This window comes from Patagioenas fasciata, chromosome 18, assembly GCF_037038585.1.
Source record: "Patagioenas fasciata isolate bPatFas1 chromosome 18, bPatFas1.hap1, whole genome shotgun sequence".
Taxonomy (NCBI): Eukaryota; Metazoa; Chordata; class Aves; order Columbiformes; family Columbidae; genus Patagioenas; species Patagioenas fasciata.
Genome location: NC_092537.1, coordinates 12,445,253 through 12,461,348, shown reverse-complemented (window position 1 = coordinate 12,461,348; position 16,096 = coordinate 12,445,253). Strand labels below are relative to the sequence as shown.

At 45.0% G+C, this 16,096-nt stretch overlaps 1 protein-coding gene and 1 long non-coding RNA gene across 16 annotated transcripts in view; one reads left to right on the top strand and one right to left on the bottom strand.

Annotated features, from left to right (window-relative positions):
• The window catches only part of LOC136109524 (uncharacterized), a 190,910-nt gene that overhangs the window by 76,986 nt on the left and 97,828 nt on the right, over positions 1-16,096 (top strand). For 14 of the 15 annotated variants that reach the window (XR_011741761.1, XR_011741755.1, XR_010652510.2 and 11 more), the window contains one exon: positions 11,701-11,758. The exons of the other annotated variant lie outside the window; for it this stretch is intronic. This is a non-coding gene — a long non-coding RNA (uncharacterized lncRNA). The remainder of the gene's footprint in view (positions 1-11,700; positions 11,759-16,096) is intronic. 15 annotated transcript variants of the gene reach the window in all.
• LOC136109518 (myosin heavy chain, skeletal muscle, adult-like) lies at positions 412-16,080 on the bottom strand. Its single transcript, XM_071816291.1, has 39 exons — positions 15,851-16,080; positions 15,621-15,764; positions 15,372-15,528; positions 14,678-14,705; positions 14,472-14,580; positions 14,286-14,378; positions 14,092-14,155; positions 13,902-14,000; positions 13,704-13,807; positions 13,482-13,620; positions 12,595-12,713; positions 12,329-12,478; positions 11,397-11,567; positions 10,331-10,640; positions 10,134-10,201; positions 9,320-9,407; positions 9,109-9,226; positions 8,848-8,971; positions 8,625-8,761; positions 8,265-8,520; positions 7,077-7,319; positions 6,777-6,953; positions 6,554-6,699; positions 6,370-6,460; positions 5,892-6,281; positions 5,614-5,740; positions 5,316-5,434; positions 4,679-4,875; positions 4,196-4,379; positions 3,944-4,109; positions 3,647-3,771; positions 3,177-3,485; positions 2,873-3,076; positions 2,479-2,604; positions 2,212-2,382; positions 2,021-2,125; positions 1,781-1,876; positions 1,009-1,160; positions 412-433 (listed from the first exon to the last, which is right to left on the bottom strand). Exons 1-39 carry the CDS (start codon positions 16,052-16,054, stop codon positions 427-429), a joined length of 5,817 nt encoding a protein of 1,938 aa, XP_071672392.1. The 5' UTR covers positions 16,055-16,080; the 3' UTR covers positions 412-426.

Sequence of the window (16,096 nt, the reverse complement as noted above, 5' to 3'; positions counted from 1 at the left end):
GTCAAAACCATTCAACACCAACACATACTCTGGCCTTCACTTCATAATGTGCTTCTTGTTTTCCTTTCATTGTAAGCTGCTCTTCACTCATTTTTTTCTGCCTTGCATCTGGTTCAGTTAGCATTCATATCTCAGCCAGAGCTCCTTCAAAATTCTTGGCTTCCGAGAAAATTCTCCAAGATTATCTGGTCTTCCTGTAAATAAGGGACAGAAGTTAGCTCAAAGCAAAGAGCTGTTGGTGCTATGAAAATAGCAGCTTAGGCAGACACCTCTGTGTATGTTTTTCTTTTAACATACCATGACACTCTCTGCATGTCTTTCACTCAGAGGTAACATGTAATGCATAAGAATAATGCAGCTGAGATGGCTGATAGACCACATGAGAATCCACATTTGTACATGTTCACTGTGCCTCTGTTGTTCGGATCAGGATCTGAATGAAGGAAAAAATATTTAACAATGCTCTTCATTCTCTCCACTGCCTCAAAAAAAAAAAAAAAAAAAAGTCATGATGTGGCCTTATGAAGTCCCCAGCACCTCTATGAAATTCTGGATCCAAGATGGGTAGGTGAAGGTAATAGTAACCAGACTGAAAGGAGAAAAAAATGCCTAATTGTGGGGTATTAGTGAAGCACCTAAAGAGTGCTGTGTCTGTTGTAAATTGATTCTCTTCTACATCCTTTTCACTAGCATGAAAAATACATTATTACTTAAAGTTTTCACTGACCATGAAATAAAAGCATGTGCAACAGATCAGACAGCTAAAGGACACAAGCTAAATATACAGCAATAGCCAAAGATTAATGGGAATCCATAGCTAAGTAGGGAGACAAAACTAGCAGAATGGAGAGTGAGAAGAAAATACTCGTGTTCTGTATGCAAAGGAAACTACAGTCTTTATTCTCTACACACAATTGCAAAGACAAATTACACTGCATAAGAAAGAGACCAAGAGGTTCACATTCTGTGCATCCCTCAGGTCACTTGTCTGCTTCATTACACCCTTACTCTTCTTCTTCTATTTTTTTGCTGTGAAACTCCCGGCTCTTCACTCGGAGCTTGTTGACCTGCGACTCTGCAATGTCAGCCCGCTCCTCGGCTTCCTCCAGCTCGTGCTGGATCTTGCGGAACTTTGTGAGATTGACGTTGGACAGTTCCTCCTATGCGGAGAGAGGGAGTTGTTGGTGAGGAGCACAGGGAAGGGCTTCCACTCCTGCTGCAGCTCAGCCTTGTCTGGCTGCGGGATTTCCCAGGGGAAGGCTCAGAGTTCCATTCCCCACCCACTGCTGCTTACACATAAGACTCACACAGACCTCCTCCTCCTCCCTTACTCAGGACCCCACTAGAACAAGCTTCACCGCTACTGTGTCACTCCTCAGGCGCTAATTCATCATTTGGGTGTGTCATTTGGGTCTTTATTCTGCCACTATTTGCTGCCCAGCTATCAGTGTGTTTTATTAGGTTGAGAAAGACCCTGAAGCCTTTTGCTGTTGATCAGCAGCAGAGATGAATGAATTTCTCCATCAGTGGATGTGGCCCCTCTGTTTGTTTAGTCTGACCTCCTGAATAAAACAGGATGCAGAACTCCCCCATGTTATCCCCAATCACACAATGCCCAGAACTCAGCAAGGCTTCATGACACCATAGTGAAATGGTGTAACCAAAACTATTGTGTCTTGAGTGTTCCTCTCATGCTCCTTTTCTGGTGTTCATAGTCAGCTCAATGAGTGAACTGTCCTGATAGAAGGTGACTCTTGTACCTTCTCCAAACGATACTCACAGCCTCCTCAGCTTGTCTCTTGTAGGATTTCACCTTCATTTGCAGTTTGTCCACCAGATCCTGAAGCCTCAGGATATTCTTACGGTCTTCCTCAGACTAAAGGAGTTGCCAAACAAGAGAGAGAATGAATTATTGGCTTTCCAACAAATAAAGTTAACAATTCCCCTTGGGGATGGCATGTGCAAAAATTTGACTTGCAGTGAGAAGACTCTGTCAGTCCAAGGAGACCTCCTGCCTTACCTGGTAGGTCAGCTCCTTCACCCTCCTCTCGTACTTGCGCACACCCTTCACGGCTTCAGCGCTGCGCTTCTGCTCAGCATCAACCTCCCCTTCCAGCTCCCGCACCTGCGAGGACAAGCCCATCTTTGCAGCTTCCCTGATGGCTGCTTATGTGACATGTTCAGTCATGTACAAAGAGCAGCCCTACGCACTCTGGCCTCCAGCTTCTGGATTTGCTTCTTGCCTCCCTTCAGGGCCAACTGCTCAGCCTCGTCCAGACGGTGCTGCAGGTCCTTCACCGTCTGGTCCAGGTTCTTCTTCATCCTCTCCAGGTGGGCGCTGGTGTCCTGCTCCTTCTTCAGCTCTTCTGCCATCATGGCTGCCTGAGGAGAGCAAAGGGTCAAGTCCATTTGGGGGCTGGACACAGTTTGAAGGAGAATTATATCCAGCATCATCAATGAAAGGAGCGCCCAACTCACATCTGTGATGGCCTTCTTGGCCTTCTCTTCAGCATTGCGAGCTTCCTGGATCGTATCCTCCATTTCACTCTGAATTTGGGTAATGTCTGTTTCCAGCTTCTTCTTGGTGTTGATTAAGCTGGTGTTCTGTGTAACAGGAAACATGTGGTTTGTACTGTCAGACTTAATGCCTCCACAGGAAGAGCTAAAAGTGTGAGTATGTGTTATGAAAATCTTTAATGCAAGAGTCCTCTTCAGAGCCATAGCAGCAGAGTAGACATGGGTGGCTGCCTAGACTGGCAATAATGTGGCATGTCTTGCCAAGTGATTACATAGTAATCACTTACAAGGTGCATAGCAATCTCACTCTTTACTTATCTCTTATCTTGGATTAATTTCCTGTCCAGTGCCTGACCTGGGTATGGAGGAGCTGCACACGTTCGGTGGCATCCAGAAGCTCCTGCTCAGCCAGTTTCCTCGAACGCTCTGTCTGCTCCAGAGCTGCCCGTAGCTCCTCAATTTCAGCCTGCAACAGGTTTGCCCTGCGCTCCACCATGGCCACCTGCTCCTTCAGGTCCTCCTGTGTCCTCAGAGCATCATCCAAGTGTATCTGGGTATCCTGAGAAAGAGACAAGAGAAATTACAGGGTGCCACTGTGTTCTTGGGTGACAAAATATTCAGGAGTGTCACCTCTCTTTCAGTAGCTTTGCTGAACGGACCTTGAGCACTCCCTGCGTGTTTCTCAGGTTCTTCTGTGCCTCTGCAGCCACGCGGTTGGCATGGCTCAGCTGGATCTCCATTTCATTCAGGTCTCCCTCCATCTTCTTCTTCAGCCTCAGGGCTTCATTCCTGCTCCTGATCTCAGCATCCAGGGTGCTCTGCATGGACTCCACAATTCTGAGGTGGTTTCTCTTCATCTGGTCAATCTCCTCATCTTTCTCTGCTATCTTCCTGTCAATCTCCGACTTCACCTGGTTGAGCTCAAGCTGGAGGCGTAGGATCTTCCCCTCTTCATGTTCAAGGGAGGCCTGGACAAAGTCACCAGGAACAGTGACTTAAACCACTGCTTGCTTCCTAAGTCATCACTTAAGCAGTACTTCTTGAAATCTAGGCTTGCTGTCCTGCCAGCTATGCAGATAACTGCTCCCATACTTTCCATCTGGGCCCGATTTCCCAGCACTGTGTGTACCTCAGCTTCCTCCAGAGCAGCCTGGATTTCAGATTTCTCCTGCTCAATCTGCTTCTTGACTTTCTCCAGCTCGTGAATCGCCTTTCCTCCCTCTGCAATCTGCTCCGTGAGGTCAGAAATCTCCTCTGTGGGAACAAACACCAATGGCATGGTCAGGCACAGAGCACAACGGGAAGGGCCCTGTCACACCAAGGTGACAGACATCCCTGCCCACCTGCAGGCACAGACCCATGTGGAGCGGTGTGTAGTGCTGGACAGGGAGAAAGCCCTGCCAGGAGCAGAGGGCCAGGCACTTACGCTGCAAGTTCTTGTTCTCCCGCTTCAGCGTTTCCAGGTGGTCCAAGGACTCCTCATAGGCATTCTTCATCTTAAAGAGCTCCGTGCTGAGAGAGCGAGACTCCTTCTGGGAGGCTTCCAGCTCAGCCTGTGTCTCCTCATACTTCTGCTTCCATTCTGCCAGGATCTGAAGAGAAACCAGGTGTGAGTTTGGATGTGGCCATCAGGAGGGGATGCTCTGCCCAGCAACCCCAGGTCTGGAGCCCAAAAGACCTTGTCAAAGTTCTTCTGCTTCTTATCCAGAGCTGCACAGGCAGCATTTGATCGCTCTACATCAATCATCAGGTCCTCCACTTCATTCTGCAGCCTCTGCTTTGTCTTTTCCAGGGAGGCACATTTGGCATTCACAGCCTCAACATGTTCCTCTGCCTCTTGCAGGCGCTGTGCCAGCTTCTTCCTGGCAGGAGACAAGCACAGCTCCAGGTTAGAGCTTAAGGGTTTACCACATCTGTGTCATGACACCTTCTGAGTATCTAGCCTGTCCTAGCTGTTCTAACTCAAGGGCTCCATTTGTGCTTCCAATCTCTTTTTCCACAGCATGCCTTTCCTCTCCATCCCTCCCTCTCTTCCCTTTACAGCAAAGATGGTCTATTCCTGCCTTGGTCCCACCACTGTCCTAACCGAAACTTAGAAACTCCAATTTCCATTGAGCTCCCCAGTCTTCTCCATCCATTCAACATCCCACTTCCCACGTACTTGGCCTCCTCCAGCTCCTCCGTGCGCTGAATAGCGTCAGTCTCGTATTTGGTTCTCCACTGGGCCACTTCGCTGTTGGCCTTGGACAGCGCGCGCTGCAGCTCCCCCTTGGCTTCCTGCTCCTCCTCATATTGTTCCCGGAGCAAGTCACAGTCGTGGCGAGCAGACTGCAGGGCGTGGGCCAGGGCGTTCTTGGCCTGGGGGAAGATTGGGATTGGTAACCTGAATACTTGTCTTCAGATGACGCTTGATAGTGATATGGTCAAGAAATTAAAAATGATACTCAAATTAAGCAAACGCAAAGCTGGGAGCTACTGCAGCCATCATCCATGTGTTCTGGCAGATCAGATGTCTTAGTGACAGAGGCTCTGGGAACAGTCGTCTACTGTTTCTTTAAGTGTTTCTATATACGTGTCTGTATCGAGTCTTAGAGAGCCTTGTTAATGACTATTTCTATCATCAAAATCATAACACTTCCTTTCTTCTCTAGCCTATGAATTGTTGTATGTGCATTACTGGAATTCCCTCGAGTAATATGTGTGTGTGGTAAAGAATATTGAACCAGTCTGGATGACAGAGGATTCTCCAGATACTTTTAAGGGTGATGTAGACTCTGTACAGCAGGGTACTCCCAGACCTTTATTTCTTCTTCTAGATGTCTCTTGAGTTCCTCAATCTGTTGGGTAAAGCCTTGCTTGCCCCTGGACAGCTGAGAAATCAGAGCATCCTTTTCCTCCACCTGGCGTGAAAATTCACCTGGGAAGGGGAAATTGAAGAAAGGTAACTAGACTGGTAATACTATGACAATTTCTGCCTGTAATCCCATTTGATCAGGAGTGGCCTGGAAAGGTTTTACCACTTGTCACACTGAACCCTGTGCTATCCTCACTGAGTGCAGGTTGTCCCATTCTACCTCAGGAATGCAGATATCTCACCTGTTTCTGTCTGCAGACGAGCTCTTTGAGTATTGAGGTCATTGATCATGCGCTGATTCTGCTCCTCCTTTGTTTTAATCTCACTCAGCTGGTCTTCCAGAGTGCGGCACATCTTCTCCAGGTTTGCCTAGGTAGAAAACAGAAGGGAGAAAAGGAGATCAACACCGGCACTCTCATTATTCTAAGAGCAGGGATCGTTTTGATGACAGTGTGGCCAGTAGATCTAGGCTATCGGCCAGACCTTGGCCTGGTGGGCATTCTCTGGTCCACTTCCATACCTTGGCCTTGGAGACAGACTCCATGTTACTGGCCAAGTCGTCAATCTCCATCTTCAGCTCGCTCTTCTCCTTCTCCAGCTTCTGCTTCACTCGCTGCAGGTTGTCGATCTGCTCCCCAAGCTCAGCTGTGCTGTCCGCGTGCTTCTTGCGCAGGGCGGCAGCCGTGGCTTCGTGCTGCAGCGTGGCCTCTTCCAGGTCGCGACGCATCTTCTGAAACTCTGCCTCGCGCTTCTTGTTCATCTCAATCTGAGCTGCTGTAGCCCCTCCTGCTTCTTCCAGGCGCTCGCTGATCTCCTCCAGCTCCCTGGAGAGGTCAGCCCGATGCTTCTCGGCTTTTGCCCGAGAGGTTCGCTCGGCCTCAATTTCCTCCTCCAGTTCCTCAATACGGGCCTGTGGAACATTAGGAATCTTTCACACCCAGCCCCTCCTCCTACCTGATGTCTTTCTGAAGTTCAGAAGAGAATGAACAGAGACTTGCCTGCAGTTCCTTGATCTTCTTCTGTAACTGGATGCCCATTGCTTGCTCATCCTCGATCTTGCTCTGGATCTGACTGATTTCAAAGTCTTTCCTGTGGGCAAATCAAACCATGTTAGAGATCAGGGAAAAAAGACAACCATGGCGCAACCAGCCCAGCACTTCGGTGTCCCACAGCCACACTTACTTCTTCAGTTTCTCATCCAGCTGCTGCTTATCATTTTCCAAGTCCATTATAGTGTCTTGGGCCAGCTTCAGGTCTCCTTCCAGTTTCCTCTTAGCTCTCTCAAGGTCCATGCGCAGTTTCTTCTCTTGCTCCAGGGACCCTTCCAGCTAAAAAGAACAAGACCCTCAGCTCATGACTGGTCAGGTCTAACTCCATACCTGTCCTGTTAGTGCTGGATGCTCACATCATCCACTTGCTGCTCCAGCTTAGTCTTGGCTTTGGTCAGCGTATTGACTTTGTCCTCTTCTGCCTGCAGGTCATCCAGTGTCTGCTGGTGGGCCTCTTGGAGGGCTTTCTTCTCTTTTGTCAGCTTCACAATGGTCTCGTCCAGGGCTGCCATCTCCTCTGTCAGGTTTTTCACCTTCGGGAAGAAGGGAGCAAGTGCAGATTTAAAAAAAAAAAAAAAAGTTAAAAAAGTTTAAAACTTTACACTGTATAAAAGCCAGAGGTCTTTTCTGGGAGAGTGACAGGTTCTGCCTCTTACCTTGTTTTCGGTGGCATGTTTTTCCTTCTCAACCTTGGCCAGTGTTAATTCAAGGTCATCAATGTCTTTCTTCAGCTCTGAACATTCATCCTCCAGTTTCCTCTTCTTGGCTGTCAGCTCAGCATTAATTTCTTCCTCATCCTCAGCCCTCTCAGTCACCTCTTTAACTTTAGCTTCCAGCTGGATTTTGGTTTTGATGAGCTGGTCACATCTTTCCTCAGCATCAGCCAAACTATCTGCTTCCTGGCGGAGAGACACAGATTTTATGGGTTGTAATGTTTTGAAGTTTCTCTGATGTCTTTTTTATCACTGATTAGGCACGCGTTAATACAGGACTGACCGTGCCCTTCCACTCCAGAAACTGGAGGATCTTGCAACATGTCTATTGGGATCTGTTTATCTGCTATCAAGACTGATTCCAAATTTTTAGTGTCTCTTTAAATTGTCTCCCAGAGAGTGTAGCTGTGAGATATCTCATGCACTCACAAACACAGCACAAGACAAGAGTGGTCACTTCAATTACTAGTTTCAGCAGGAAAAAAGGCCTGGAGTCTTCTTTCCTGACAGGAAATGTACTTACTAGCTTTTTAATTGTCTCATTGAGAACCTTATAATATTTGGGAAATGAAGGCTTTTCCATTTTATGAGAATAATTTACTTGAGAAAGAAATTTATCACCTTTCTACACGCATTAAAATTGCTGAAAGACCAGCAGTGTCTTTGCCTTTGCTAACAGTGCTGACTAGTTGATCACTTCATTTGGTGTGAAGAAACTGCCTTTTCCTAATTGAGTTTGAATGCAAAGTATCCATGTTTCTGAAAGTAATCATGGCTTCCCTAGTGTAGCTGTAAATAGTGTATCCTGAGCTTTGCCTTGACTCTGTTAAACAGATACATGGTGATGAATGTTAAGTATGTGGAGGTATTTCCCTTCAGTTCAGGGCTCTCTGCTGTGGACTACTTGTTGCCCGGTGTTACATTGCTCTTTCCTCAGGCAGCAGGAATGTCGTGTATCGTTTGGGGCTGCCACGAGACTCACCGTGCCCTGCCAGTGCCTGTTTACGCAGTGTTAGTGTGTGCGATTTAGTTTTCTGTTACATGTTAGTCTTGTGAGTCCCTGCTTGGGGTAAGAAGCCTTCTGGCTGTGTGACATTGCTTTCCCAGGGACAAATGAACAGTGATACTCACTGCCTGCACTTGGAGCTGCAGGTCATTTTTCTCCTGCAGCAGGACCACCATTTTCTCCTCCAACTCCTTCCTCTTTGCCTCAGACTTTGCAAGCTCTTCCTTGATTTTCTCAAATTCTTGTTTCATGTTGGCCATCTCCTTCTCAGATTCTGCGCTCTTCAGCAAGGGCTTGATCTTGAAGAACAACTTCATCCAGGGCCAGTGCTTCACATTCATGAATGCACGGACATTGTACTGGATGCAGAAGATTGAGTCCCTGCAGTAAAATTCACGTGGCTATTGCATACTGTGCTGGCAGTGAATTTAGACTCAATTCGCCAAGTAGTATGAGAACATGATATGTGAGTGAGAATTGTCTACCTCCTCTCCACCATTTTCCGGTACTCCACTCTCATCAGGAAGCCCCTGCACCTGGCTTGTATCATGGTCATAATCTCTGCTAGTTTCTCATCTCTCATCTCCTCCAGCAGACCTATCAGCCCAGCTTTGAAGAACACCTTGAGAAAGGGAACATTGTAGCACATCAGTCCCAGGCAGTGCCTAATAGAGGTACACAGTGTTTGAACACAAGACTTGTTTCTACCTTAGTGTGACCAAATCTATACTGGGTGTGGTCCACATCAATGGACCCAAGAAGCTTCTCTGAAGCCTTCTTGCTGTCCATGAACTGACCCTCTGGAATAGCACTTGCATTAAGCACTCTGTATCTGTGGGAGAAAGCAGAGCATGGGGAAATCCACATTACTGAAACCTGCACTGAGGCAGAGCCTCACAGCCTCCGCAGCAAGGGCTGTCTGTCTGACTCAGTAATGTGATGTGCTAGGGACAGTGAAAGCACTTTTACCTTTGCTTGAAGTCAGCATACAGGACTCTGCTGGGGAATCCTTTCCTGCAAATTCGGATTCCTTCCAGCACGCCATTGCACCGCAGCTGATGCAGCACCAACTCATGTTCCATGGCACCTAACAAATACCACCGTTAGTGACTACCCCATTGTTTGAGACTCACCAGAAGAGCTTCTGGGACTTTTTTTTCCTCCTGTTGAATCTGCTTACCTGGTGTTTTTGTTTCATTTGGGATGATGCATCGTACAAAATGGGGGTGAGTGCTGCGCAGATTTGTCATCAGCTTGTTTAAGTTTTCCTGTGAGAGTACGAGGTGAAGTTTACATCAGCAAATGAAAGATCTGCATCCCTGCATCTGCATCCCTGCTTCTATTGAATCAGATTATACTCAATTATACTCAATTGCAACATTTTCATATTAATGTATGTTTATGTGTTCATCCATCTTTCATTGTTGAACATTATTATTAAAAGGAAATACAATTTGGTTACTTTGCCATCATAATTTATGATTTACAAAAACTTGAATATAACTCCGAAAGACATGGCTTTGAAAGTCATGAACAATTCCTTACGCTTGTGCCTTTGTATCAATATATTGGTTGCATTTTCATATATGATAATCAAAAAGCCAGGCTCTCTGGTTTTCACGACTGCTTAGGAATTGTTCATGTCAGCAGTATTGAATATATTCAGAATTCCAAAATCCTGAACTCTGTGCAATATCTGAAAGAAACTGATCTATGTCAATACAAAAACCCCACAGGTTTATGCAAAAAGATCTGAGTGTCAACCTCCTTGCCCATTTGAAGGAGTTTTCATGTTGATATTTTAATAATTCCATGTTAAAAAAAAAAAAGATATTAAAATTTACTATCATTTAAACTGAAAGAATATTTACCTACAGTACATAATCTTCTTCAACCTCTTGCTAAAGGTCCTCAAGATTTATAAAGTAACTTTTCACATTTTAAATTCCCACCATTCAAGGAAGAAGAGACAAAGTGACTAAACTGATACACACCCGGAAAAGGGCTGAGACAGTCTGGAAAGAAGAACCCTTCTTCTTGCCACCCTTTTTGCCACCACTCTCTGTAAATCAAATTAAAATATTAATGTTGAACATCGAATTTCAGAAGAGAAAACAATTTTTAAACCTTTTCCTATTTGATTTCCTATTAGCTTCTCCCACATTGAACATGCAGTTTCCACAGAGCTGACCTGCATCAGCTCCACCATAGTTCGCAAAGAGTAAGGCCAATGTCTTCACAGATGATTTCTGGTACAACCCAATGACGGTTTCGTTCAGGGGGTCCTTGTTCTTCTCCAGCCAGCCAGTGATGTTGTAGTCCACTGTGCCAGCATAGTGTATCAGAGAGAAGTGAGCCTCAGCCTTGCCTTTGGCAGGTTTGGGCTTCTGGAAGTTGCTGGACTTGCCCAGATGCTGGTCATAGAGCTTGTTCTTGAAAGAGGTGTCAGTTGCCTTGGGGAACATGCACTCCTCTTCCAGGATGGAGAAGATGCCCATGGGCTGGAAGACATGGCAACAGACAAGAAGAAGAAGCAGATTGCTTGGTTGGAAAGGGACTAGTGTTAAGACAAAAAGCTTTGTAACAAATCAGAAAATAATGTTGCTTCTGTTCTTTTCTGGACAATATGTCACAGAAAATTAAGTGAGATTCATATTTTTCATCCTTGGTATTTTACCTTTACTTGTGGAACTACTTTTTAATATTTCTGGCTACATTACAAATTACAGAAATACAGAGCCTGAAATCACAGAATCACAGAATGGTTGGGGCTTAAGAGACCTCTGCAGATCCCCCAGTCCAAGCCCTTTCACGCAGGGTCACAGAGCAGATCACACAGGTGGGTCCAGGCGGGTTTCAATGTCTCAGAGAAGGAGACTCCACACCTGCTCTGGATAGCCTGTTTCAGGGCTCTGTCACCCTCAAAGTAAAGAATTTTCTCCTCATATTCAGATAAAGCCACCTTTGCTTCAGTCTGTGCCTGTTGCCTCTCATCATATCATTGGGCACCACCGAAAAGAGTCTGGTACATCCCCTTGACATCCACCCTTGAGATATTTATAGACATTGATGAGATTCCCTCTCAGCTTCTCCAGGCTGAACACACCACCTCTCTCGGTTTCTCTTCTTAAGAAAGGTGCGTTAGTCCCCTAATAGTCTTTGTAGCCTGGATTTTACTCCAGACATGAAAAAATTCTTTATGTATCCCTCAATAACTAGAGAATTCCAACATAAATGCACCTGAACAGGAAGGATACCTTCTCAATGAGCTCAATGCAGGCAGCCAGGTCCATCCCAAAGTCAATGAACTCCCATTCAATTCCCTCCTTCTTGTACTCCTCCTGCTCCAGCACGAACATGTGGTGGTTGAAGAACTGTTGCAGTTTCTCATTGGTGAAGTTGATGCACAGCTGCTCAAAGCTATTGAACTGCCAAATGTAAAAAAAATATACAACTTTTTCAACATTCAGCCATTCCCACAAGGCTTTTCCCTGTGTTATTCTAATCCTTCACGTGTCTCTTCAGATAAATACAAAGCCCCTTCCCTTTCTGTTCTGCCAGAAATCTTTCAGTGGGATTGTACTGGGATTCTGAAGAGAGAAAAGACGTCTAATAAATGGTAATGTAGAGATTTGTTTGTTTGTTTGTTTTCATTCCATGTAAAATGAATATTTAAGTTATCATAATTATCCCTTATCCCTTAGGAATACCTTAATTCTTACTCAAATTTAGTAGATAACTTCAACACACTTTCTCCTATCAGAACAAATTTATTACTAAACCCCGCCTCTCCTAAAACCCCAACTAGGAAGACTGTCTGTATTTACTACTCAAATATTTTCTGTTTTTAAGATAGTGGCTTTAAATATTTCCAGGCCCTAGTATGGAAGCTTCGGGGGCTCTTTCACCCACAGCATGAGTATCTCTAAAGTATTTTAATATTTTCCATACCTTTGACTCATATAACTTTGTCACAGATTTCTTCCTTTTTTCTTTTAACTAAGCTTAATATTCTGCAGTATTTCTTTCTCTCCTATTAAGATTTAAAGGTTGAAAGGGCCACTCTCTTTAGTAGTGAGATTTGATCACAGTTTTTTACAAAAATATGACTCTTTGTGAAAGAAGTCCTAGAATTTTCTAAAGCCCACTGTCCCTTCCATGAAGCTGTTGTGAAAACTCTGTTCCTTACATCAAAGATCTCAAAGCCAGCAATATCCAGGACACCGATAAAGTACTGTCTGGGCTGTTTTGTGTCCAGTTGTTGGTTAATTCGAACAACCATCCACAAGAACATCTTCTCATAGACAGCCTTTGCAAGAGCACCTACAGCATTGTTCACCTTAAACAAAGGGGAAATGCAGAAATGTTATTGCGCAGAGAAAATTAAGGAACTTTATCTGTCTGAAGAGAAATTCTGAGGTACAATGATGTATTCCTAGCAACCAACTGTTTTACCTGCTCCACAGTTTGACCTTTGGTCACATATTCATTCCCAACCTTGACTCGGGGGTAGCAGAGGGCCTTGAGCAAGTCAGCTGAGTTCAGACCCATCAGGTAGGCGGCCTTATCAGCAACTGAAACACAAGAGAGACAAAGAAAACATTTTTCTTTGTCCACCACTGGACAAGGACTAGATTGATCCATGGGTGTGTGTCAAGAAATGACATCAGCATTCAAAATTCTTGACTGCAAATCTTTTAATCTAGTATCACAGCAAGCATATTGAATGCAGGAAAGCTGTGGAAGAAAATGTTGGTGGTTTTGGAAAGTACGAAGTTATCAGTAAGAAACTTTTCCTTTAATATTTTAACTAAATTTATAAACTGAAAAAATTCTTTTCATAATGTTCACTTTAAGAATACATGAAGATTATAACTTGGCAGGTCAGTTAAGACCTAAGAAAGCTCTTACATTTAAACAGGCCGTGTTCTACACTACTGATAGAAGTACAAAGTGTTCCAAAAAGATGGACTCAATTTCAAAGACATAGTGATTTCAAATTGGGTCCATCTTTTTGAAACAGCCTCCAGGCACATGCCAGAGTTTAATCCGTACCACATGTATGCAAATAGAGAAGCTGCCCATTCAAAAATCTTGTCAATAACCTCTACATGCTAAGTGAAAAAATACGTTAAACTAGCCCATCAAAAAGTAACTGAAGTAACCTATCAGTAAGATATTCCAGGGATCAGAAAATCAGGTTCACAGCCTTGTGGACATTAAAGAAAACTTAACTGGTTTTCACTATAAAAAAAAATAAAAAACTATAGCTTGTGTCCTGACTGAAACAGAAGTATTTTCCCAAAACTGATTTATTTGTTAAGAGGTCAATTGCTAAGGACCTTCTGTGCCATCAGGCTCTGCCTGCTCTTCTCGTTGTTTCTGCTTGAACTTCAGATTCCCGTAGTGCATGACGGCCCCTGTCAGCTTGTAGATGGCAGTCTTTTCGTCAGCAGTGAAGCCCAGGATGTCAATGGCACTCTGCAGTCAAAACCATGAAGTCAGAACATCATTGCCTAAAATCCTTAACAATCAGAGTACAAATATTTCTTTCTAGTACTTACATCTGTAGCCATCAGTTCCTCCTGGTCATCAATGCTGGGAACAGTGACCTCACCTTGACTCACATAGTGGAAATCAAAAGGGTTGGTGGTGATGAGGAGCATGTCTGAAAGCAGGAAGAGGCAAGACACAGGTTTTGCCAAGCAGGTAATAGGGTTGCTCAGCGATCATCCTCAAAAAGTCATAATGATCCTTCCTACCAATGAGCTCCGGCTTCTTGTTGGACGTGATCTGATAGAAGATGTGGTAGCTTCTTTCTGCCGGGAGCTGGAAAGTGACTCTGGACTTTTCCAGCAGATCTGGCAACGAAGGCAGAAGAATCAGGCAGAGGAATGCACACGGAGGTGGGAATTTGGGGAGGAATGGGACCAGGCCAGGAGAGTCTCTTACAAGTTTCAATGTCTGCAGAAGCCAGTTTGCCTGTGGCTCCAAAGTGGATTCTGATGAATTTGCCCTGTTAAGGAGAAGCAGCAGCATTTCAGCCTGGATGGGTTCTTCTGACATCTCCTTTATGTGGGATACTGCCAGGGCCATCACTTGTCTTGGAATGAGAGGGAGAGATTTTGTCCAAAGCAACAACTTACAAATCGCGAGGAGTTGTCGTTCCTCACGGTCTTGGCGTTTCCAAAGGCCTCCAGCAGTGGGTTGGCGCTGATGATTTGATCCTCAAGCGTTCCCTGCAGGATGATAGATATTGCGGGTTATCCTTTCCAAAAATCATGTCAAGATTGGAGAGAAGCTTTGATTCAAGCCAGCATCTAATCATTTACCTGCATTTTGCCGGGCTCTTCCTTCTTCTTCTCCCCACTGGCTGCAATTGTTGCAAAGTACTGGATGACACGCTTTGTGTTCACAGTCTTCCCTGCGCCGGATTCTCCGCTGTCAAAGCAAAGAGAGAAGCAGAGAGCGTGTGGTCAGGCAGGAGATCCCCTGGCACCGGGCAGCCCCGCGGGGACCCAGCAGGGAGTGTACGTACGTGATCAGGATCGACTGGTTCTCGCGATCTGTGAAAAGACAGTGTGTTCTTAGTGCTGCTGAATTGCAGAGAAACCAAAGGTTGTAAGAGAAACTAACTATGAACTGAAGCTTCGTTAACAGTGCAGAAACACTGGATAGCAAATTCCTAGTTAAAATGCCCTGGAAATGCAGCACTTAATCCCTCTCAGGATTTTTTGAAGTTGTCTGAATAAACGAATTAGGTCTAATTTGGATATGAATGTAAGATAAAATATACTATCTTCTTTTTAAGGTAATGCTCTTTAAATCAAACTTGGTATTTCCATATATCAGAGAGAACCAAAAGCAAATATTATTTTGTAATGTCAATATCATTTCAGTGACTTAGAATATGTAATGGAAAATGAATTCTATGTTATTCATGCTTGATTCCATGCTTTGTATTAAGATAGAGCACCAACACTTCTGTAGCCTTGCTAATTCTGCTTTCCATAGGACATTTTAATCCATAACTGCAAAACTTGTCTCCACAACACTACCAGTGTGTTTTCTCTGCTATTTATCTCATTTAAGAGTGAGGACGCTAGCTTACTTAACTGACACATATGATGTAAACACGACTCCATATATTTGAAAATTATCTGCAGAGAAAAGGAAGTTTTTTCCTGAATTGCACACTACAGTACCATTTGAAGAGCTATCAATCAACTCACCATTTAACATGAACTGATAGGCGTTGTCAGAGATGGAGAAGATGTGTGGAGGGGCCTCACTGCGCTTCTTGCCTCGGTAGGCCAACACCACCTCCGGGTTGTACACCGGCAGCCACTTGTAGGGGTTGACGGTGACGCAGAAGAGACCCGAGTAGGTCTGCGAGGAAAGGACACAGCACGTTGCCTTCCCCTGAGCCTGGCAGAGCAGTTCTCCCCGCTCCCCAAAGGAAGACTGCTGCTGGTACTTACGTAGATCATCCAGGCTGCATAACGCTCTTTGAGGTTGTACAGCACAGCGGGTTCGTGGAGGTGGGTCATCATGGCCATGTCCTCGACTTTATCGTACTTGGGAGGGTTCATGGAGAAGATTTGATCTTCCTTCACGGTCAGAGTCTGTCAACACAGAGAGACTGATATGTGTCAGCTGAGAGCCCAGAGTAGGAATTAAATTGTGTTCTCAAGCCTTACATTTTACCCACCTCTCCAGCTTCAGTCTTGACAGTGACCTTCCCTGATTCCCTACTCTGGATTGACCCTTTCACAAAGGATTCCTTTGCATGTACCACAAAGACGGATGACTTGGCATCAAAAGGCTTGTTCTGGGCCTCGATTCTCTCCTTCTCTGACTTTCGGAGGTAAGGAGCCGCCTCCCCAAAAACAGCCATCTCAGCATCTGACGACATGGCTGCACCTTATTGAAGACACGTCAGCAGAAGACTCTGAGG